The 24,145-nt window shown below is 39.6% G+C and overlaps 2 protein-coding genes across 4 annotated transcripts; both read right to left on the minus strand.

Moving 5' to 3' along the window:
• Positions 1–103: 103 nt before the first annotated feature.
• On the minus strand, positions 104–16,845 carry Sparc (secreted protein, acidic, cysteine-rich). Its single transcript, XM_077406029.1, has 6 exons — positions 11,970–16,845; positions 6,939–7,018; positions 3,944–4,171; positions 2,994–3,212; positions 2,376–2,726; positions 104–1,400 (listed from the first exon to the last, which is right to left on the minus strand). Exons 2-6 carry the CDS (start codon positions 7,008–7,010, stop codon positions 1,344–1,346), a joined length of 927 nt encoding a protein of 308 aa, XP_077262155.1. The 5' UTR covers positions 7,011–7,018; positions 11,970–16,845; the 3' UTR covers positions 104–1,343.
• On the minus strand, positions 16,752–22,816 carry Rin (ras GTPase-activating protein-binding protein 2). 3 transcript variants are annotated; one of them, XM_077406025.1, is made up of 9 exons: positions 22,680–22,816; positions 20,671–20,865; positions 19,890–20,070; positions 19,197–19,562; positions 18,573–18,986; positions 18,239–18,500; positions 17,689–17,951; positions 17,445–17,607; positions 16,752–17,366 (listed from the first exon to the last, which is right to left on the minus strand). In XM_077406025.1, the coding sequence occupies exons 2-9, from the start codon at positions 20,766–20,768 to the stop codon at positions 17,224–17,226; spliced, it is 1,890 nt and encodes a 629-aa protein (XP_077262151.1). In that variant the 5' UTR covers positions 20,769–20,865; positions 22,680–22,816; the 3' UTR covers positions 16,752–17,223. The 3 variants fall into 3 exon arrangements, with proteins under 3 accessions (XP_077262151.1, XP_077262150.1, XP_077262152.1); XM_077406024.1 differs by having other exon boundaries at positions 22,382–22,787; XM_077406026.1 differs by having other exon boundaries at positions 18,305–18,500; positions 22,382–22,783.
• Between the last annotated feature and the right edge of the window lie 1,329 nt (positions 22,817–24,145).

Here is a 24,145-nt window from a genome sequence, read left to right on the forward strand (position 1 = left end):
TAAATTGAAACAGATGTGTCTCTCTGGCGACAAAAAGAGAATAATAAAAGAGAATATGAATTTGAGGTAATGTCAAAGAAATGTGATATCACGCGAGAAAAGCTTGACGAAACAGTATTACATCTCTTTATTATTGACGAAAAAAGGCAGTGATTTCATACAAAAAGTATCGCATATAGAAAATCGTGTTCTACGAGGCTTCGAAATTATGCTATAAAGGAGCGCGAGCGAATCGGCCATTTTATCTTGAACCCTTTATGATAATACGGCAATATCCTTTCTCGAAAGAAGAATTTCCATATAATAGTGATGAGCTGTATATATATGAACCATAGGACGACGAGGCGAGCAATTTGCGGGCTTGCAGCGGAGTGATCACAAAATGGCGAACAAGTATGTAAACATCTACCCCCATGACGCAATTCAAACAATTCGAATCTGCGCGTTCGTCGATAGAGCACCCTGTGTTTATTTTTAGTCTCCCGATGTGTATACGGGCGTATTCCCAGCCGAATCTGCCTTCTTTCAAGCGACGGATGACAACTTTCTATCCGTAGTTCGACCAAGTTCTCATTCATCTATTTATAATTAATGAGGAATTTCGTTTCGTTCGAATTCAAATCATCCGAATGGTGCGCTCGAGAAACGGAGATTTTTTTCTATATTTCCGTAAGATCTCCCGCTTGCCTCCGAAGGGGCGAATTTTCTGCGTTTGCACGCGAATCACGTGTCGCATTCGATCTGATGCTCGAATTCGAATTAATTGCATCGTGCGATTTCATAAGCATCAAGGCGCATCGACGAGCGAGGGCGTCCGATTACGCGGAAATTCGAATTCTCCCTGCCGGGTCGCGAGATCCACAGCCCAGGCTCGCGAATCAAATCGCCGCTGTGGGCGACGACGACGATGCCTCTGTATTATTGAGGAGCGATGTCGAGAGTTCGATGGTCGGTTGGCATGGGTTGGCAGGCCGGCACGAGGTCGGTGCGTATCGGCATCGATGACGATGCCTCTCTCGTCCGCGCCGCGCGGTATCGACTCGTCGATGCGCGCGCGGGGCCTGCGCACTGGCGCGCGTCGGTGCACACGCGCGCGCGCGCGCTCGCGCTTTGTGGCGGGGATTTTTCCCGCCATTTTTACCCAGCCCCGTCTCGCCGTCCCTGCCCTGCGCGTCACCTGCGCTGCGCCCTTCGTCGCGCCCTCCTCGACCGTTTCCGCGCGCCCGCCGCGCCGTTCCCGCACTTCCCGCTATTGTGCTCCCCTCGCGTCCCGTCCCGCTCTAGCGCGCGCCGCGTCGCTCGCGCTGTCCTTCTTCCGTGGAGGAAGATCCGGCGCGGATCCTCTAATATTGTCCCTGATTCGCCTCCACCAGCTCGTCGCACTTGTCTTCTATATCATCCTGAAATCATCGTCATTACCATTATCACCATTGCAATTAATAAAGTTAAGGCCTTCGCACAATATATATGAAAAATATATAAGGAACAGATATTAGTGATTAGGACTAAAAAATCAAGAATGAAGTTGGATGCACGATAAAAAATTCAACTTTATTCCTGATTTCTTATTTCTAATCGCTAATATCTGTTCCTTATAATTTTCATTGTGCGGAGGCCCTTATATGCGACGTCTTGAATGTTATCGCTGGATATGCATTGAGCCCGATTTGAATATTCCTTCGTGTAGCTTTGATATCGTCGTTTACAATTGTATTAAAAAGTCGATCATTTGTTTATAGAATTTATAATAATGTTACACACAATATTAATAGAGTCCGTATAAAGAATTCTTTTACATTTGTATGGCAATTAAGGATATTTCCTTTTATCTTTTTTCCTGGAAGAAGGAATATTCTTTATGTTCCTTTTCTTTCTTAAGTAGTAAACGTTTCTCAAAAGAATAATTTGCGCGAGATGTAAAGCTTGCTGCTCGCAACTAAATATAAAAGTCAGTTTGAGTAAAAAAAACTGCATACAGAGTACAAAATTACTCGCGTGTGTTTGACATGGTCGCTAAAGGGTGTGTGTGTGTGTGTGAATCTATTGTTATTTTAAGAACTAGACTCAGCGATTATATCTTGCTGCCTGTCTAATCGCCGTCTTACTTCATTCAAGCAAGTTTATTATAGATTCTTGTGTATATACACACGCGTAGGTATATTTAAATGTTGATTTGATACTTCTTTGATACTTTCTGTGTATCTGTATATGAAGATATTTGCGAAACAGTTCGAGAGAAACGTATGCGTCCACATCACGTCTAGAAAATTAATTCAAGTTTCCAAGAATACTCGTAATAAATTAAAACTATTTGCAAGATTTTTTAATATTCGCTTATATTTCTCAAGAAAAATAACAAAAGGGAGAGGAGGTACCTCGTCGAGCTGCAGACATTTGCCCCACTCGATCAACGTAATCTTGTGATCATTATCGGCGTCGCAGGAGTCGAGGAAGGGCGCGATGCAGTGTTCGAGGGCCATCAAGGGCGCCTTGATCGGGAAGAGCTCGTGCCTGGACACCGATCGGTCGTGCGGGTGGCCGTCCAGGTCGCACCACTTCCAGATGGCTGCGTTCGCCCAGCGCAAAGTGTGATTGGTCTCGGCCTCGCGTTGCATCTTCAAGTAATGCGACGGCAGTTCCTGACGGTCCGCCAAATCGCGCATGATGTTGAACAGCCAGTCGCGCATTCGCCTAGGAAAGTCGGCCATGTCCTCTTCCTTGCACATCTGCGCGCGTTAAAAGGTTTAGCGTTTATATAAGTGTAATCGTATAGTCGAAAAGCGCTTTAAAAACATTGCTTTTGATATTTTATTATCGTTACAGTTTATTTTATCAGTTTTAATATCGTTTTCAGTCGGGAATCGCTGAGGTACGTCAGTTAACAGTTGCGGAGAAATGTTACTCGATTACGGTTTATCGCGTGAAAATAATGTAGGGTTTTGCTTGCATGAGAATTACGTTTCGTCACACGTACGTGACAGAACGATACTCACGGGCATCTGTCGGCACTCGCCGTAGTATTCAATGTGGACATGTAGATAGTCGGGGCCCCTGCACCTGGCGTCACCGGTATCGCAGAAGCAACGCGCCTGATAGACCTCGCAGTCGCTGCCGAAGGTCTCATTGTAGTTGGTGCAGACCTTGCGACGCGGATCGACCTCCTCGTTGCAGAGCTCCACGCAAACGCACTCGGCCGTGCCCTCCTCCGTGTTCTGAAATCGAAGAAATTTCACATTCCTTTTTGTTCTTGTCTTACTTTAAAAAGAGGACAAAATCCTTACTTCAAATTTCAATATATATATATATATATATATATATATATATATATATCAAACATATGTATTTTTTACTTCCAGCACATTCGGCACTTCGATGCACGTTTAAGTATTAGAAGTTGACAAAACACAAAGTCTAAGAATATGAATAAACAAATAAATATTTATTTTATAGATCTTGATATATAGGAGATTGATTTATTAAATTGATTTAATTTAGGATAAATATCAGGAAGAGTAGAGAGCATTCTCAAGCTGCGCTTATTTATTTTTGCATGCGTTAAATCCACGAGATTTCGTCATTGATGGCCTTGTACATATATTACAGGATGTTCCAGGTCAGGTCAATGAAACTCCAAGGTCTTATAAGAAATTGAATTGAGAAGCTCTTCAAACATAAATCTAAAAACGCTTCCTTAAAAAATTTAATTTTAAAAGAAATAAAACAAAGGTTACATGAGACCATTCAGAAGGATAACAATTCCATTAAAAGTAAAAGAAAAATAATTTTCCATCAAATTATCAAATATGTTCAAAATAATGTCCCTATTCATTAATGCATTTTTGGCATCTACGCAATATTGACTCACTGCAGCATCGTGCTGCAATATAGAGCAATTATATTTGACACGACGTGATAAAAGAGAGTCGTCTTATCGACGACGAACCTTGCAAATACGACCAGCGCCGCAATGTTTGTCCACGCACGGGTCCGTCTGAAGCAAACGCTGCTGCTTCGATCCAGCCTCGTTTCTGCCATTTTCAAGAATGACCTCAGCCTCCTCCGCCGTCGCCGCCTCCTCCTCGGCTATTTCGTCAGCCTCCAGCATGTTCATGATCTCATCTTGTGCGGGTGCCTCTGTCGTGGTCGTGCGACGCCGATATTTCCGTCTGCGCTGGAAACCGATTGATATAAATTTCGATTAATACTCTCTTTCTTTCTCCTTCCTTCGTATTTGATAACATTTTAAACAATTTAAACGGTACGAAATTAGAGCAGAGTATTATGAAACTGTTCGGAAAGAGTTTTGATCAGAATTATTCAGTTAATTATTCCTAGAAAACACAATAGGATTCTAAGAAATAACTAAACAATTCCGATAGAAATCTATTCCGAAAAGTTCCATAATACATGCCCTGCACAAAGTTTTCGGTACTGCTTGCGTTTGCCATTTTTCTTCGAAAGACAGAAAATGTTGAGAATGTTTCACGTTGTGGTGCATAATATTTGAATTATTCAAAAATCTGTGTTTTTTCCTATAAGTGTGTTATGTCTAGTTTTATGTATAATCAATGTTACTACAGTATAATATTTTACACAACTTACAAGTAAACCTACCCAAGTGATATATGCTCCGATTTCTTTTAAATTTCTTTTAAATACAAATGTAGAAGTACCAAAAATCCAGAAATATTTCGTTCATGTCTTTCCATTTTTGTTTATAAGCGATTTTACGGGCAGTTAATCCCTCTTCAATTTTCATTCTCCTATCACCATCAATAAGTACAACAATGATAATGATAATGTACAAGAAACACAAAATGTAATACAATTAAGATATGGGAGATTTTGAATCGCTGATTACAAATATGAAATAAGATTTGCAAAATTATTTGTCGAATTAATTAAAAATTGAAAAAATATAGAATATAGTGACATATGTTATAACAGAATTATTTGAGTGAGAAATGATTTTAAATATGGCAAATCAAATTTGAGAAATAAATTGTTATAAATTATTCAAACAATAAACGGTTCAATAAACGGTCATTCAGTTTCTTATGAATTATCAATGTACTTATTGATGATAAGAGAGTGAAAATTGAAGGGGTATTAACTGGCTGTAAAACCGCTTATCGGCAAAAATGGAAAGGCATGAGTGAATTCTCTTGCTTGTCATTCGAAAGAGCTTGTTATTATTTTGCACATTAATTCTCAAGTGCGTTATTGGTCCTCAATATACGTAATGTTTCAATAATTTTTAGTTAGCACAGAAAACTACGATAAAGGTTTATAAAATTATTATTTTTTGATCATTAAAAGTCGATATACATGACTGTGACGTACATTTACATAATATTACTTTTAAACTTTCAACTGTTTTGAAAAATAGAACAATCAAGATTATTACGAGAAACATACAATGCCAACGTATTTCGTTTCTTTGTATATGTAATTTGCATATAATTGTGTATGCATATAATTCACAAAAATATAAGAAAAACTAGAAAAAAAAGTTTCGTTTAATATTGTTCTGAACAGAACACTTTCACAAATTTTTTTGATAAAAAAAATGTGGAACGTTTTTTACTTCAGCGAAGACGTTATTTTTGCTACTCTTCTACAGTATCGTTCCAATATATGTTCATTTGCACGTCCGGCATATGTATATGTGTATTTATTTTCATACACGTAGCTCATACACATTAGTGTTACTACAGTGTAGATACGTATTGAGTACAGTTCAAAGATTCTTGAAAACTAGCATATATACTATAAAACAGGCATGAAAGCATTATCGAGAAAATTGTCAAACTGGAATAGGAATAGCCAAGATTTCAGAGAATCTTGAGTATAATAACCATCTAGTGGTTGGTGAGAGACTTACTAAATGACACTAGACGAAAAAATCACTATTTGTCACGTGTTTTCTTACTTGTATCACGAATAAAAATCACTTAAAATAGCTTGTTGTTACTTCGCACATTAATTTGTAAATGCATTATTTGTCGCCGATATACGCCGATAACATTTTGTTAATTTTTAGTTAGCACAAAAACCTACAAAAAAATTAAAAGTCGATATATATACGATTTTGATGTAGATCTACATAACAGCATCTTTATACTTTCAGCTGATTTGGAAAATGAATTAATCGATATTATTATGGGATCCGATTATTTCTCGTTTTCTCGCAACCACTTTTAATTATAACATACACGGAAAATATACAATATTTTTACGTATGTACATAAATATATACATACATATTTTGTACATAGAAATTTAAAATTTTGTAAATTTAATGTTTTTTAAATGGTCTTTAACGTTTTTGTAAAAAAATCTTAAGCTTTTCTGTTATTCTTTTCTGTATATGAAGTCAAAATTTGCAAAATTATTTAAATAATTAAAAATTGAAAAAAAAACAGTATATAGTGACATATGTTACAAAAGTTATTCGGATAAATGATTTTAAATGTGGCATCAAACTTGTAAAATAAATTATTTTTAATTATATTCAAACAAACGATTCACACAAAATCTCTTATATCTTGCATTTTGTGTTTCTTGTGCATTATTATTATCATTATTGTATGTACTTATTAATGAGAGGAGAACGAAAATTGAATATTAACTGGGTATTAACTGTTCGTACCGCTTATGGACAAAAATGGAAAGACATAAGTGAAATATTTCTCGTACTTCTATATTTATGACAAATTTAAAACAAATCGGAGTGTATCACTTGAGTAGATTTACTTACTAGACACAGCAAAATGCGCGAGAAAAAAAATTTTAAGCGAAACTGGATTAAAAATTAGATTAAATTTAAATATCATACTTTAACTTAAATATCTCTTGTTAAACTACAATAAATTTGATAAAATCGGAAAAATTGTGTGATATATGTTAGTAATAAAAGACAATTAATAATATTATACCTGGGCAGACACGTCCACTATCAGGACCGCCAGAAGCAACGCGACCAACAGCAGCTGCAGCTTCGTCGACATTGCGATCTCTGCAACAAATCGATATGAGTATGTATGCGAGATGCTTCTATATCTTAAAGTCTTCAAATAATCAATCTAATCTAGAGTAAAATGGTCTCAATCCTAACGAAGTTTGATAGCATCTGGAGCAATAGTATCGTTATTATTCCAGACACGTTCCCGTTACTGACAATTTACGAGTCTCGTAAACTATGAGCCATTCGTTGAGGGATTGGAGGATACATTACGTCTTCGCGAGTCGCTCTAGAGAAGTTTGGTTCAAACGTATAATGATCGAATTAACTGTCACAATTCAGAAAAGAGGACTTAACGTAAACTATTTTCGTTCTCCGCCTCTCTCTCTCTCTCTCTCTCTCTCTCTCTCTCTCTCTCTCTCTCTAAGTAAGACTCCAGAAACTTGGATTATAAATCATGAGAGTGAGAGAGCCTTATTTGTCGATCTGATTTCATCTCTCGAGTAGGAATTCACTTAGAAACTTCTGAGAGCTCCGAAATTCCGTATGTAACGCTGCGAAAGCAGCGTGTCGAGTAGAAAAGTCTCTCTCGGTGCGCGCCGAAAGGGGTTAATATCCTCGAGCTAAATCGGGTGCAAGCGGGCCTGAATGCGTGTAAATAAATCAGCCATCATTTCTCGCGCTTTATTGTCGCGGCGTTTCCAGTTGGTGTCGGCACGAAAGACGAATCACATTTCCCTGAGACACTCGTATCATTTCAAAAAATCGACGACGTAATATGAGCACGCATACGCACGCACGCACGCACGCACGCGCCGATCAACGCGAGCGCGGGTCAACGCGAAACCAGAGATAAATCTCGCGGGACCTTAATAGGAGCAACGAAGCGATAACCCAGATACTCGAAAATTAAAGTCGCTTCAGATACATCCGGACGCGAATGAGTCCGATCGCGAGCGCGCTTTCGTGACGAGCGCCTTTTCTACGCACGCGACGTCTCGTTACTTCGCTCTCGTTGCCTTTCGCGGATGATACAATCGTTTTATACACGTCGCTGTCTTCATTGTTGCGCTTTTAATAACGTCGAAGGACGCGCGCATGTAACGTAGCGTCAGCGATCGGTTGCCGCCTTCGTCAGCGGTAAAATTTGAACGCGATGAAATTTGTGCGAAGCTCGTCTTATAAATTAGATGGTTATTAGGTAATCCTTTTGAAGATATAACGCGAGCTACTTTTAAACCAAATATAAATTTTAGTTAAATATTTAATTAGAGAAAACGCCTTTTACGGTCAGGGGACTGAATCTTGGTTGCCTAATAATATTATTCGCGTCAATTCGATAATATAATTCAAGCGAATAATATAGGTATATTATTAGACAACCAATACAGTCCTGACCGTAAAAGGCATTTTCTCTAATTGATTATATATCATATCGATCCTGCTCCACACTTATTATATTATAATTTAAATATTCTTTAGGATACAAACGTTGCGTGATTAATAATTATAAGATACTTTTGAAGCTAAGTCAACTAGGATACGCCAATTCGCAAGATAGGTATGAGATTTAGAATGTTTCTATTATTTAGACTCAAATTATATTTTATCGTATTGATCTTTTTTTATTTAATACACAATCAATCTATCGTTTAAACTGTTTAAAAGATAAAAAAGAGCGAGAATGGACTCGGATGAAATTCGCAGTCTATATATACGGTCGCAGCAACGTAAATATCCTGACGATACGCGTATATATAGGCGTTAGGTTAATAAAACACCAGGGTTTCCTGTTGTGTGTTGAATACATTACTCGGTTTACCGCCGAGTGTTCCGTCCGATTGCTTTTACCGATTCGAGATGTTCGCATCAGTTCGTTAAGCCGGCATTTTTCCGTTTCTCGCCAACATAGGGAGATTATATGACACGAATAATCGGAACCAGACACAAAATCAAAGCCATTTTGTATATATACGTTGTATATAGCGTATCGATGTGTTGTATCAATTTTCATTAAATTGTGTTTCTACATGGAGAGTCAAGTTTTTGAAAAAATTTTTATAGAAAAACGGAATTAATACCGAAGTAAAAAAATCTGGTGTGTAATAGCTATTCCCGAATCTTTGATTCGAATAACATCTGAATGATATCTTTATGTGCCAACGTAAACAGTAAAAAAATTTTATCAAACATAAAATTAGATAAAAATAATAATACGTAATCCGCTTTGCATTTGTAATTTACCAATTTAATTTCTTGATTCTCACAATTCTCTTCGTTGCCAAACCGGGCATTGAATTAGTCGTATCAGTGTCGCATACATTCAGAGAAGTTAATATCTTATCGAGCATTCGCGACTCCGCAAAAAAAATTGCGTAACACTTCATTGCGACCGCTATTAATACGTAACCGCGTAGCCGCGGACCGAACGGGAGGAGGGGTAAGGGTTTCCATATGTGACGGGTTAAGGTCTTGAGTCTTCTCTATATGGAGAACGTGCGCCGGTCGCGATCGTTCCGGCGCGGTCATCTCGGCGACAAAGCGCGTCCGCGGTGCGTCGCGCGGTTCTCCGGAAACGTCGTCGGTTCTCCAGCGCGGCCGCGCGCGTAGGAATCGCACATGGCCCCTTTTTTTTATCGCGCGGTTCGCCGACGTGGGCGAACCGCCTCTGCAAGTGGACGAAAGGAACGAACGTGTATTTCCGAATAAAAAGAAGCCTTTGTCTCCGCAGTTATTTATTCACTTTGCACGCAGTAACGGAGTTCGCTCATCACACGTGGGCCAAAACGCCAAAACGTAGAAACTGATCAATATATGTGCGCGCGCAATATACGCAGATCCTCTATAATGAATTTATATTTACGTAATTGAATATCTAACAATATGTACAAAAAAATTAGGAGTAGGTACAATTTATTCCAAAGCGCAGTGAAATGAAAAGCAAATTGTATGCGTGTGTGTGAATAATAGTGAATTTTAATAAATTAAAATTAATATGGACAAATATATATATGAAAATGCTTTCGGTTTTGTTTTCTGAAAAAAAGAGTAAATATATGCATTATAAATACAATAAAATACATATTTGCATTTATATTGATAAAAAGCTTTGCAAAATATGGATAAGCGTTTATACAGTAATGTTCTATCCATATAATAAAATACAATAATGTAGATAGAGTCATGTTTATGAAAATTTTATTTTTATCAGCTTTCATCTATCTAAATCAGTCATTACGCCTATAAAAGTCTAATCCCATAAAATAAAGCACAAGATGAGGGAACGCTTCTTTCCTATCCATCTTATGTGCCATCTCCGCCAACGCGGAATTAAAAGTTAACTAGTTTGCAGACGAGATACTCGAGCTGAATGTGCGTTGATTCGATTCATCTCGTTCAATTTGCTCCTCGTCAAGCGGAAGTTTATGCGCGACTTGATATTATTACGAACAATAAAATGTATGGAACGCGTATGTATATAGCCCTTAATGGAAAATTGCTCGTAAATCCGTTTCCGTAAAATAACATGGAGAGACGAGATTGCAAGAGATTGTTGCAAGAATTTGCGTTGTACGTGACTCAACGATATTTAATCGATTTAAAAAATTATCAGATATAGAAGCAATTTTATCTGTAATAACTATACTTTCATCGTTATATTTCTATTATTCATTTTTGCTTTTCAAAGAACGATAGATATGTGTGTGCTCCCTTTGAAGGAATAAATATTGAAAAAATAATATGCGTAACGTCTTCTTATCGATTTTAGTCTTGAACTCCCAGGATATCGTGCGGTATATAGTATCGCGGCACGGGGAAGAGGTCGAATGAATGGTCTCGCTGGAAATAACAAGTACAGAGAGAGAGCATCACTTCTATTTTAAGTCGTCAATGGAAAATTGCGAATTTCGCACTTCCAATTTACGCTACTTGTTCACAAGTTGATTTCACTTCATTCACAACTTCGCTAGCACTTAACAATCGACGTAACGTAACGTAACTTTAAACATAACGCAAAATTTTTCAATCAACGATCGTAAGACATAATGATAATAATACGTCTTTTTCTTAATTCACACCACGATAAGTCGCCTAAATGAACAAAGGATGTTGATTTCCGCCCCAGAAAGGACATGATTTCCGAGAAATACATGACAAGAGATAAGTGTTATAGTTGCGAGTACGCCCACTGATATAAAACGTCCATCGTATGCAGTTCTGCGAGTGACTCACATTAACGCTGCGTGAATTAATACGGGTTGAGACACTTTTCTCGCGGCAATTTCATTTGAAGTACATTTCTTTCGAATTTCCATTTTATTTTACTCGAGCTATGAGATACTTCCAATCTGATAAAAATTGCCGATGTAAACTCAAAGAGGCAAAAACTAGTTCTATACCAGAAAAGCTAGAGGAATCTTGTTAAAATGAGAAAACCACTAAAATCATCCATGAAAAGGTTCCACGGTGAAAAAAGACCCTCTTACAGATTTGAATTCTGATTGCGAACTACCTAGTGGCAGCCTATATATTTATTTCCATGCGTGTCTACGCGCAATTGTCGTCCTTTACTCACACACATCTAAAAATGAATCTAAAAATAATTTTCTTACTAAATAAATAATAATATATAGGTATAAATTAAAAATGTTCAAGAATGTCTAATATCGTTACTTGCAGTGAACAATTAGATATTAATATATGCTTGTAAGAGTCGTCACTTGCTTAGATTAAGTATTTTAAATATGACATTAATATGTTGTTCTAAAATATGTTAAAATTGATAAGACACGCAAGATATTTTTAATAATCAACACGAGCAAGCTTCTGCACTATGCAGTGTAATTATCTATTTGAATATGACGATTTATATATTACATTAATCGGCAAAGGCAACAGCGGGTAGAGCGCGGAAATATCTTAAACGTATATAGAAACCGCAGTTTTTTTAAATAATATTTTTGCAAGGCGATGCAAAATAGAAAATCACAAGCCGATATCGTACCTCGCGTTGAGTTTTCCTCGCACACACAAACCGCTCCTGTCGTTCACTCGGCTCTCTTTCTCGGCAACAAAGATCGAGAAAAGAACAGCCAGCCCTCCAAATCGGTCGCTGGACCGGTACTGACTGCGTTCGCGAGGCACATCGCGGCGCGCTGCGCTGCGCTGAGCGGAACGCGCGGCCAGCCGGAGAGGAAAGATGATCTCATCTCTCTTTCGCGGTTTTCTCTCTTCCTACACCCCCGTCCGATCTTTCCACCGCACGCATATGCGTATGTCTCGCCGTCACATTTCTTACGCAATGCGTACGACCGATGCGTCTCGGCGATATCTCGAACATTCTCATTCACCTCGACGAATTTCAACATTGACACCGTGGAAGGATTAATGATCTGTCTTGCAATCAGAAATTCGGGTCAAAAACATTCTGATGAAGGGTGGAATCAGTCTCCGACAAATGAATAATCAAATTATAACTTGTTTTAACTACGCCTAAATTCGTTCTGAAAAAATTGTATCGTATTTTAATTAAAATAAGAAATTTACACGTCACAAACTAAAATGTAAAAAATTGGATCTTTATTTTCAACCGCGGCTCCAATATCCCAATCGAAAGTTTGTTGCAAAATAAGTAAAATAAGGAGAAAAAAAAATGAAAAGTCTACACTGTATCTATCTTTGCCGAGATTTGTCCGTATTCGAAATATTATTTTATGACAAATTAGAAATTCTGCATGTCGATTATATTCACGTTTTCCTCATCGTACAGTTTATTGTCAATCGCCGTCGAATGCTGATGAATCTACGGTGTTCAGCAGTTTCGACAAAGCCGATTATAGAGGAAATGTGATTCCATGCGCAAAGCCAGCTAATAAAGTTCGTGCCAAACAGGTGAGCGTGTTGCGATAAATAAAGAGATGCTATGATAGGGGTTGGTAGTATAAGGTAAGTATATATATTATACTAAATGCAAAAAGTTACAATACATTTGATGTTCGGTTTTTTTTTTCACTTTTTTTCCTCTCCTTTTAACATTAGCCTCTCCTCCCTCTTTTATCGCAGTAACGTCGTTTTTCAATTGGTTGTATACACACAAACTGGCCTGGCAGACCGGAAATAATAAATGTATGCTACAAAAATTCGTAACTTATCGACCGCCGTTCTTCAATCGTTATTACATACATAGTTATTTGTGTGTTCCTTCACATCCTCTCTCTTTTCTTCGTTCGTTATTATATATTTATCTTCATTACTATTAATATTAATATATAGTTACTTAAAAATGAAAACATTCATACTAAAAATTTGCAGAGCTCTCCTTCAAGTTAATGTAAAGCGATGATCTCGCGTAACTGCGGCTTTGAACACGTTGTACTTGAACACACGGATATGCACATGGATAAGGACGATAGTGAAGTCAAACGGCGCGTGAGCGTGTGTAGAATATTTTATATTTAGGTGGCACGCGAAAATCGGAAGTCATATCTGCGATTTCAAATACGACTATATTGCTCAGCTTAAAATACACTCTCTCTCTCTCTCTCTCTCTCTCTCTCTCTCTGCACAATGATTGATAAAGAATTATCGGATGCATAATCGGCCTTAAGTTGGGATAAGAATAATGGAGAACGGTCTATCGGTTAATGTACAAGAGGATCTATAGAATGACAATTCTCTCTTAGCCATACAAATATCCATTTAAATATGCTCTACATATGTATACAAAGTTGAAGCTGCTGGCGCTTCAATGTCTTGAAGTCTCTCTTTTTCTAGTGTCATATTTATATCTCGCACATACCATGAAAAGGGAAACATTTTACCACTGCGGTATTAATTTAAGTGTCGATTAAATCGACGAATATATCTGCTAAACAAAGTGCAAGTCACTTCTGCAAAAATTTTTTGCCTTAACTGAGTAACGAGCTGTACCTAATATCACCATGCTATATATATATATATATATTCGAGTTTAATTCTTTCTTTAACACTTGGACTGTCATATTACGGTATACGTACACGATACTTATATTTCCTTGGGAATTATGGCACTCTTTTATGCGAATGACTATCTTACTTTAATTCGTATTTGTCGTTCGTAACGTGACTGAAGCGTGAGACATGGGTCTTAATTGTATCCGGATGCCATGGTTTCCAAGAAATTGTGGGGTGAAATTTCAGTCGAAGTGTTAAACGAATTTGTAATAAATAAGCGCGATGTTCAACGTGTTGTATTTTGTATGTTTTATATAGTTTTAAGAGGATGTTGTGTAAACGATATAAATGTCTATTAACAATTGTTTAAAAATACAAAAGAAAAGGATACTTTTCAAGTTGATTGTTAATAGGTCAAGTACATTGAAATTTTTACATTGGAATAAAATATGTTTATAATTGAATGAAAGTGACATGAAAGTGACTTATCTCTCAATCGCATTTCGCGATCCTCTCTTTCATAATCACATAAGACACACGCAATATTTTGTCGTAAGGAAGAGAGAAGTGATAAAAGAGTTAAGTGCTCCATCCTGTATATTTCTGGTTTAAATTTAATGATCAAATTTTCTTTTTTTCTCTTTTTTTTTAACAATATTAAATTGTGCCAATTACGTGATAACTATTCGACATAAGTCCGAAAATACATTTTCCGCGCGTTTCTAAACTAACTTTATAAAGAAAAAGGACTCGAGGTGGTTCGAATCTTCGTTCACATCCTACGTAGCGTTCTTTAATACCTATAACGGAAATATAGATAGGCTTACGATTTTGAGATGTTACATAGTCCGACGGGAACGCATGTTTGATGCTTGTCGGTTTTACTTGTCCTTTTACATTTTCTTCCCTAATTTTTTTTAAAAAAGCAAAAATCGCAGCCACGCGAAACCTATCCCTTTATCCGCGCCTGCGTCAAAGCGGCCGCGTTATCATCGCCGCCATTGTCATTATCATAGTCTGTCATCGTTATCGTCGTCTCGTCATCGTTATGTCGTCACCGTCCCGACTCATTAAATTTGACATCAACATCGCGTACATAATACTATACATGACAAATATTCATCACTAGAGTGCATGCTTAAAAAAATTACGTTAAATGAGACGAAGCCCTGAAGAGAGAAGACGCGGTCGCCGTGTCCCAGACGCGGGGTATCACGACGAATTTTCTTTTTTTTTTTGTTTTTTTTTTCGTTCAATTATAGACTACTGCGGATGTGGAGTCGCGCTCGTGCGTGATCTACGTTAACAATCTCCACGATGATCTTGATCACGACGACGAGAAATACAAACTAACATAAATTTTCTTTCTCTCTCTCTCCGTCTCTCTCATACTCTTTCTCACTCACTCACTCACTCAATCACTCTCTTTCTCTCACTACTTATTGCCAAGTGCAAATTCTCAATGTCCTTTTCTTTCTCCAAGAACATTAAAATTTTGCTTTTGACGTTACTTTCTGCGACAGTGTCGCGTGGATTTCAAACCGATCGCTTCAAAAATTTCGATAGTTTCGTAAAGGAATGAGGCTGATAGGCCAGGAAAGATGCATCGCCCAATCTCTCAATAATCGCAGAACCCCCTTTCGCGCATTGCTTGTGAACGTTTTTACTGACTAGAACTCTCGTTTCGCTTCATGCTCTAAGCGGTCTACGGCATATGAATACTGCGTCAAGAAGTGCAAATAGATAAAACATTGTCCAAAGAGAAATTGGTGCGTCATGTCCCGAAAAAGATGTAGCTCTTGCAATGGTTTACACAGCGCGGAAATGTTCTGCGTTGTCGCTACGTCGGACGCATTTCCGCGCTCTGCGCCGACTGCGGTTCACATTTAACGATCGGCGTAATGAGAGTTCTGCAATTACCAGAAGACGTTATTGACCTTCGTGAAAACGCGATCGATAATTTAACGATTGAGCGACACAACGCAAGACCATGCGCGCGCGCGCGATCTTTACTAACATTATCTAAACGAAAGTAATAATAAGTATGTATGTGAGGAGGAAAGGGAGGTAGAATAGAAAGATTTTACAAGAGAGAACAGAGTAGCGCAGAAAGATGTTAAGAGAATGTAATTGTTTCTAGAAGAAAAGAGATAGGCAGATAGGGAAGGAAGGTGAGACCAGGAAGAGGTAGGGACGAACAAAAAGTTCCGAACTGCAACGAGACGGGGCCAGGATTGTATGCTTATATACGGATGGAGCGAGAAGAAACGGCGAGACCAGTTGCTGCAGTCTAGAAGCAGTGTCCTGTCTACGATCAATACCGGTCAATCGGCGATCGGCAATATAAATAAAGGGGATCGTAGAAGAAAAGAAATTGCCGTCTTTCTTTTTATTTTTTTTCTTCTTCTGCCGCGTGCAACCGGGACACAGTCTTGGGATCCTCTAGTCGTTTCGTCGGAATTCGTTCCGTACGATTGCTATCTACGCCGATTCTTCACCTGGGGCAACAGAACAGTTTCGTCAGCGGCTGATGAGTCGACTCGAAAGCGTACGAGATGCATGTCACAGCGCCACTCCGTGGTCCTTCTTTCGCTTCGATCTCACTTGGTCGCCTCTCGCTTGGTTACGTGGTGTGTGTTTGTATACGTGTATGTGCGCATCGGAATTCGCTCCGCTCCCTTTCGTCCTGCGATTTGGCGAGCCGGAAGAAACGCGCGGAGTGACGAATGCTGCGCACTAGCTCTGTAACTGCCTCACAAAGAGTTCCGACACAATTTCCCGATTTCAGATCACGTCCCGTTGCCTCTTTCCGTCACTAAAATTTGCCACACTCCGACAACGTTCTCCTGTGAGCTCTTATTGAACTTGTCGCACGGCTGCACGTGTTATGTGTATGCGTTATGTGTCTATGATTGCGTTTGTGAATACTTCGCGACGCAAAGTCCTACGGGATTCGAACCGATAATCATCGTTTTTCTGACCGATGATTTTAGATACACACACCACTGAGGTCAAAGTCTCGCGCGAGGAATGTGAGCCTCGTCCGAGACTTCGATTGGTACGCCATCCATGTTCGAGCTCATATTTCGTACGATTTCTTTTTGAGCTACGTCAGCTAATATCGATTGTTGTTGTTGTTGCTTGATAAACGTTGTTGCAAGCGACGTTTAAGCACATGAGTTGGCATCGGTAATGAGGTCGCGCGACATACGAAATAGTCCTGGATTCCACTTCTCGAAATGAAGATGACAGATGCGTGATACGGGTGACTTTATTCAGCATAAACGAAATTAGAAGGGGCGACTGTTGCATAGTTGTGGCCGGTATTAGCGACGGTTTTGGTAACCCGGATTACTCGGATTGCCTGGCTGTCGCATACCTCCTCTGCCACCATCGCCACCTCGCGTAAATCCTCCACGGCCACCTCGTGCACCATGCTGTCCGCCTCTCATTACGCCTCCGGGTCCACCTGATATTAGATCAATAACGAATTAATAAATAAAAAAATTGTACTAATCAGTAAATTGGAGAATAGTCCGGAAATTACCTGGTCCACGCTGTTGTTGCTGCTGCTGTTGTTGACCGCCCATGGAGCGCATACCGCCATCGCCGGAATTCAATCTGCCGCTACCATCCAACATGGGCCTAGGCCTCACCTTCTTTTCCTCCACATTCAATTTTTGTCCACTCTCGTCAGGATAATAGATAGGCTAAAGCAACGACCGTAATGAAAGCAACAAGTTCCATCCTTATTAAACGCGACGATATATATGTCTAAGAGACGAACTTACCAGGGAATTTAAAACCTTAGTCACAACCTGTTGATCCTCGAACGTGATAAATCCATAATTAGGTACTCGAGCGGTATTATTTCCGCCTTGCGGACCTTTGCATCTGTCGTTGGATTTACTGTGTACACGTAATTCAGCGACTCTACCGTAACGCTCGAATACCTGGCGCAAATCGTTCTCAGAAGCGTTGTGTGGTAAGTTGCCCAGGAAAAGTTGATGAGCGTCGCTGTATTGTCCTGGTCTTGTGCCACGTCGTTCTCCATCTAAGATATATTATTATATGTAATAATATGTTAAAAAACAAAATTCTATTTAAAAAAAAGAAAGAAAAATGATGAGAATAATGAGTAATTAATACAAAAGTACAAAAGTTTGTACAAAAGTAATTAATACTTTTGTATTAATTACACAAAAAATAATTAACAAAATCAACCAAGATTGATGGGATCGTGTCTTATATATAATTCATTTCCATATTATTTTAAATATGGAAGTTTACATTCTGCATTAACCACCTTTTAAATGCATGATCTATCTTATTTCTTTTTACCTGGTCCCCTTTGTATTAGTCCCCTTTGTCCTAGCCCCCTTTGTACTAGATCCCAGTACTTTTTACCTCTTTGAACTAATCCCCCTCTTGGAACGCGTTGCTGCTGAGGATGTTGTTGCTGTTGCGGCGGTTGATTTCCGCCCACTCGATGCGCCTGTTGCTGAACTGCAGATACATTATTGGATACAGACATAGACGTCGGTCCGTTATTTGCAGGATGCAATGGCGACCTGTCGTCCAAACGTATATTCGTCATGGGTGGCTACAAAGAAAAAGAAATTTATTTAGCCTCTTCTTCATTGCAAATCATAAAACTACACGAAACAAAACTTACCGGAGACATAGATAACTTGGGAGCTTGCGGGCTAGTAGCACCAGTATTGGCGCTTGGGAAAGAAGCCTTTACCAAGTTAGCATACGTCTTGGGCCCGCTGCTGTTGACAGTGGTGCTAGATACCTGATGTTCGGGTTCGGTCTCTTGCGCGGATGCAGTAAATGTTTCTGTCTCAGGCTCGTTCCTCTCCTCCGTCTGAACCTGCGGCTCGTTCTCGCTCTGCTGTTGCGGTTGCTCCCCATTGCTTAGCTCTGCCTCCTGCACGAACTGCGATTGAACAGTTGGCTCGGCTATGTACGGATGTTGCTGCGCTGGAGGCGGTGGCGGCGGTTGTTGTTGCTGCTGCGGTGCTTGTTGATTGATCACTTCCTCATGCACCGTTCCATTCAGCACTTGCTGTATTACTGGATGAACCTAACGATAAAAAAAAATAAAAAATTACGAACAGAATTATATCATAACCTATGGTAGATAAAATCAGACAACAGATAAACTTAATTCTTAAAATCCAAATACAGAAAAAGAAAGAACTGTTGTGTGTGTGCATTTATATAAACTGCTTACCAATCCCAAGTGACTGTTAATTTTTTGACTGTAATAATATGTCATATTTGTTACACTAACATGGGGTTGAGGTGGCGCAGCGTAATACATCGGCTGCTGTTGCTGCAGCGGAGGTTGCTGGGTCGGAATAAGAGGTGGTTGAGCTTGCTGCTCGGCAGCTTGAGTAGGAGCCGATAATTGCTGCACTTGAGTCTGATGTTCATCTTCCTCAGGCTCAGATCGACCAATTTCCTCAACTTCTCTCTCATTGCTCTCACCACTATCCCCGGCACTCACGTCAGCCTCATCCTCATCCGGGAATATCAAGTCTTGATAACGAAAGATATCATTGTGCACGTAATACGTTTTAGGTGCTTGCACGGCCAACACAAAAGTCTGGGTAAATCGACGCATCGGTTGTCCAGCGTTAGACAGTTCACCAGATACCTGCATAATAATCAAAGATAAATATTTAATTACACAGCAATAATCATATACTTATTGAAAAAATTAAAATCACAAATGTCAGAAGATTAGATTATTTTCTAAAAATGTGTTGTTTTAAATAAATTAAAGCATGCATAATTATTATTTAAGAAGCGAATTGTGCTATAAAACTAAAAAAAAAAAAAGTAATAATGCTTTGAAGATAGTGTATTCAATATCCCAATGCATATTTGAAATTTTGCTATTGTATTCTAATACAATTCTAATAAGATACAATTGTAATCATATCGTTTCTGGCCTACCTTATATAAAGTTGATATAATTTACCTGGACAACAACTCCATTTTCAAGAGTGAGCTGAGAATCGACCTGGCTTATTTTAGCATGACAATCGCGAAAATTCAGTTGTTGAATCTTCTGGTGTATTTGTTTTTGACCGATCGCTGGGGTACACTCTCGATTAGAATCCAATCCGCCGTGCACGAAGGAAGAATGTTGATTATAGAACCTAATCGTAAAATTCGTAACAATTATTGCGATGATCAAAATATTCCTCGACGGGAAATAACGCGTGGCTGCAAGGAAAAGCGGTCGATTCGTAGTCGACAGATCCTAGGTTCAAGCCTGACCCTCACCCTATATATACATGTGATTAGATTTATAAGAGAAATACAAACGCGTCAATACGCATGACGAACGCGACGCTTTTTACATAGTCAAAAAAATCCAAAATATTATGAATTAAGGAAAACATTAGAGGAAACTTATGTGCTAGAGACCCTATAATAAAACAGCCAGTTTTGATTGGTCCGCCAGTTTTGTCAAAAGCAAGAGAAACAGAAAGTGAAAGAGATATAAGAGAGAAAGAGAAAGCGATACGAACGTATATCCTTCTCTCTCGCAGGATTTTGACAATATTGGCCTTATGGCCAGTCTCTTATTATAGGGTTTCTGTTATGTGCAGCTGTGGACAGACGGCTGTTTATCAATGGCTGTTTATTAATATATCTTAAAGGTTTGTTCCAGCTGATAGAAAATCTATAGCGCAGATTAAATTGAAAAAAAAAGTCTAGCTTAAATAACTCAAGTATAGTTTTAGATAAATCACCTGTGGAGATGGGCAGGCGCCTGATTCAGCAACGTATAATATTGCCGGACGAACTCGCGACCGACACTCTGTGGAGAGGGAGATGCCTCCATGACCATTTTCTTATTTTTTTTAACTCCTAGAGTATTTTTTCGCTGGAAAACAGCAAACTAAACGTTCAAATGTAAAATCTTAAAATTATTAAGGCAGATATATCTGAAACAAAGAGAAAAATACATTCGTTAGAGACGGCATCACAACATAATTATTAATTAGTATAAAATTGTGGATTAAAACTAAAATTATTAAATTGTGTAGGGCATTGAGAGATACAACTTATAATATATAAATATATTATAAAGTTTACTAATGTATCAATATAATACTTGACGGAATAATTCAACGTGTGTATACCAGTATAATATTAAAGTTATTATTATTAATTATGATTTATAAAACCGAATAAATTATGTTTAATTAAAATCTCAAAACACGTTGTTTTAACAAAAAACAAAAATATTTTTTATTACATATGTAAATTTTAAGGAAAAAAATTTTTTTAATTACAAAATTTCTTTAGCAACGTTTACGAAAATTACGAAAAAATGGATTAATACGAAAGAAACCATGCGGCAGTTTCTTCATCTTGGAGCATTTTTGGCAGACATTTTGGGAAATGTATTAAACACACGCACATGTGCACACAATGATAATCATACAAATATATTCAATGTATACTATATAAATATTTGATAAAACACATTGATATATATATATATATTTTTTACAGTTCGATTTCTATTCGGATTTTAAAATATTGGCTGATTTATTCAATGCCTGTACTACTGTGCCACGATTTATTTCCGCGACGATGAGAAATTATTACGGCGATCTCCACGCGGAGCCCGTACGATTCTCGATTCCTCGAGGTACACACACGGCCCTTTATCCTTCGCGTGTAGCCCTTCGTCTCTGAATCGTCCCTGGCAACCTCACCCGCGGGCAGATTAAATCCCCCGAGCCTCCCGAAATCCCGTCTCGTTACGCAGCGCGCAAATAATCGGAGCGAGGAGCGATACGAGCATGCGGCAAACACAAAGGGATAGGCGACGCGCGTAGCTCGGCGGAGCGCATGGCAAAATTTTCGCGTGCCACCACCTCTCGTTCTCTCTCTTCCTCTCCTCTCCCCCCACCGTCGGGCTCTCTTTTCTTTGTCTCCCTCTCTCTCTCTCTCTCTCTCTTCCTCTACGATCCCGACACCGCGCTGGATGCTCGGCACGGCGTATATCCCGCAAGCACGTGTCTCTTCAACCCCGAGCGGAGCAGGACGACGTCTCCTCAAGGCATCCCCGTCGCGCGCGGAGCAGGACGACGAGAGGTCCGCGAGTCGCCGAGGGAGAGCACGCCAACGAGAGCGCGGATGCGACGAGAGGGAGAGAGAGAGAAGAGGGAGGTAGACGGAGAGAGCGCGGTCGCGCCCGGTCGCTCGCGCAAGCATGGCGATGTTTCCCGATGCCCCGTGCACGGGAACACGCCAACGCGGGCCGAGAGGCGACGTCGAGGGGCTGCCCCGGGCGGGCGGATCGCGACGGGCACGGTGGAAGGCGACCACGTTCTGGCGTGCTTCCCTCGTGCTCGAGGAGGGCGACCGAGCGGGCGATACCTCGGTCCTCGCGGCGACCGCGAAACGACGAAACGGCAACAATAGAGAGCGTGGGGGGAGATGCCTTACCTGGGAGATTCGGGCGCTCTCGCGTGTGGCACGGGGACGCACAGCTCTGTCTCGGGGCCTCAGGGGGGGGGGGAGAGCACCTCGGCACGACCGGCAGAGCGGCTGCTTATCGCGCGGGAAGCCGACGGTGTTGTGTCGCGAACGAGGTTCACGCGAGGGTGGATTGGCGATGCCTCGAGCGAACGAGCGAACGCCACAGACACGGAGCCCACGAGAGTTGCGCGGTGTATCAATTATAAAAACAGTTCGCGGTTTTCGGTATTTCGGTACGTATTCGTCGGGTAAACGCGGCTTATACTTGTACTGTGTGTAGCAGTGGTATCGGCGGCACTGTGTGTCAGCAAATGCGCGCAGAGCAGCGCCAGAGGAACTGGCGACACACGGAGGCGTCGTTCAAGACACAGACGGGCGCGCGCATCAATCCGGCGTTACCGGAAGCTACCCGAGCGCCGGCGTGGTGGAAACGGGAAGCGGCGAATCGCCGACGCCGATTGGCTCGTGGTGATGTGCCCCCCGAGGCCCTCGGCACGACGAATCTGGCCCGCGCACGCGCTATCCCCTCGTCGTCGTTCCCCCGAGCTGACCGACCACGTGACTGCCCTCAGTGCAGTGCCCTCGACGAGCTGAAAGCGATGAAAACGCGGCTTTGGAATCTTTTCGCTTTATAGGTCCGCACAATAGAGCACATATTAGGAATAAGAATAATATATAAACAAACGGAACATGACGCAGAGACGATTTTTTCTTCTCAATCTTTTTTACAACCCAAAATACACCAATTTTGTTAAAATTTTAAAGGAATCGGCGGGAGGGCGTTATATTTCAGCAATTATTAAATATTAGGATCTATAAAATATATTAATACAGGAATATATATATAGGAATATTCTTGTAATAAATATTAAATATTGAGATATGTAAATGTAGGAATACTCCTATATTTATATACCTATCTTATATTTTGGTCTTTTCCATTATTGTGCGTTAGGGGTTCCGCACAATGAACAATATAAGGAACAATAAAGGAACACAGATATTAGCGATTAGAAATAAGAAATCAGGAATAAAGCTGGTGTAATATTGATACACGGCTTCCGATAGGTTAAAAATCTATTGTCTGTGTTATTCCCTGTTTCCGTTGCCTGTATTTTTCATTGTGCATCATCCAACTTTAATTATTCTTGATTCTTTAGTCGTAATCGCTAATATCTGTTTCTCGTTCCTTATATTTTTTATTGTACGGAGGCCTTTACGTTTAATTATTATTTTTATTTCCGATTCCTATAATATTTAATACTTATTCTTAAATATTCCATTTCGAGAAACCGATGAAACCGACTCGACGGATGTCCGCGCTGCTAAAAGGACAGGGCGCGTTTGCAATCTGCGCAATATCGTGCCGTTCAATCAGAAGTGGCCAACGCGCGACATGCAGGTTTGTTCGGTCTGTTGCGTTTTACCTTCTTCTTGCGCGCAACATGGGATCATTTAGGAATCTGTTTGTTATTGAACTGGCTGCACATTAATTCAGAGTTTATCTTTTTCCATCCAGTGTGGAGTAAAAAAGATAAACTCTGAACTATATAGTGCAAGACGCAGATGGAAAATGGACAAAAGTGACAAAGCAACGTAGAAATAAAAAGAAATAAAATGAAGAAAATAGAAAAAAAAGATTAAAATTAATTGAGTAAAAAAATTAATTTCAAAAATAAAATAAAATAAAATTTTATTTCTTTTTTTTATAAAAATAAATTCCGGCATCTC

This window comes from Temnothorax americanus, unplaced genomic scaffold (assembly GCF_048541705.1).
Source record: "Temnothorax americanus isolate GAGA-0224 unplaced genomic scaffold, ASM4854170v1 Scaffold20, whole genome shotgun sequence".
Taxonomy (NCBI): Eukaryota; Metazoa; Arthropoda; class Insecta; order Hymenoptera; family Formicidae; genus Temnothorax; species Temnothorax americanus.

Coding starts and splice junctions, on each gene's coding strand:
- Rin (XM_077406025.1), bottom strand. CDS start 20,768: ATGGTCATGGAGGCATCTCCCTCTCCACAGAGTGTCGGTCGCGAGTTC. Junction 18,987..19,196: donor CTGCGCCACCTCAACCCCAT/GTTAGTGTAACA, acceptor TTTTATCGTTAG/GTTCATCCAGTAATACAGCA. Junction 17,608..17,688: donor CTAAGGTTTTAAATTCCCTG/GTAAGTTCGTCT, acceptor TCGTTGCTTTAG/CCTATCTATTATCCTGACGA.
- Sparc (XM_077406029.1), bottom strand. CDS start 7,010: ATGTCGACGAAGCTGCAGCTGCTGTTGGTCGCGTTGCTTCTGGCGGTC. Junction 4,172..6,938: donor TAGTGGACGTGTCTGCCCAG/GTATAATATTAT, acceptor ATCGGTTTCCAG/CGCAGACGGAAATATCGGCG. Junction 2,727..2,993: donor GCGAGTGCCGACAGATGCCC/GTGAGTATCGTT, acceptor TAACGCGCGCAG/ATGTGCAAGGAAGAGGACAT.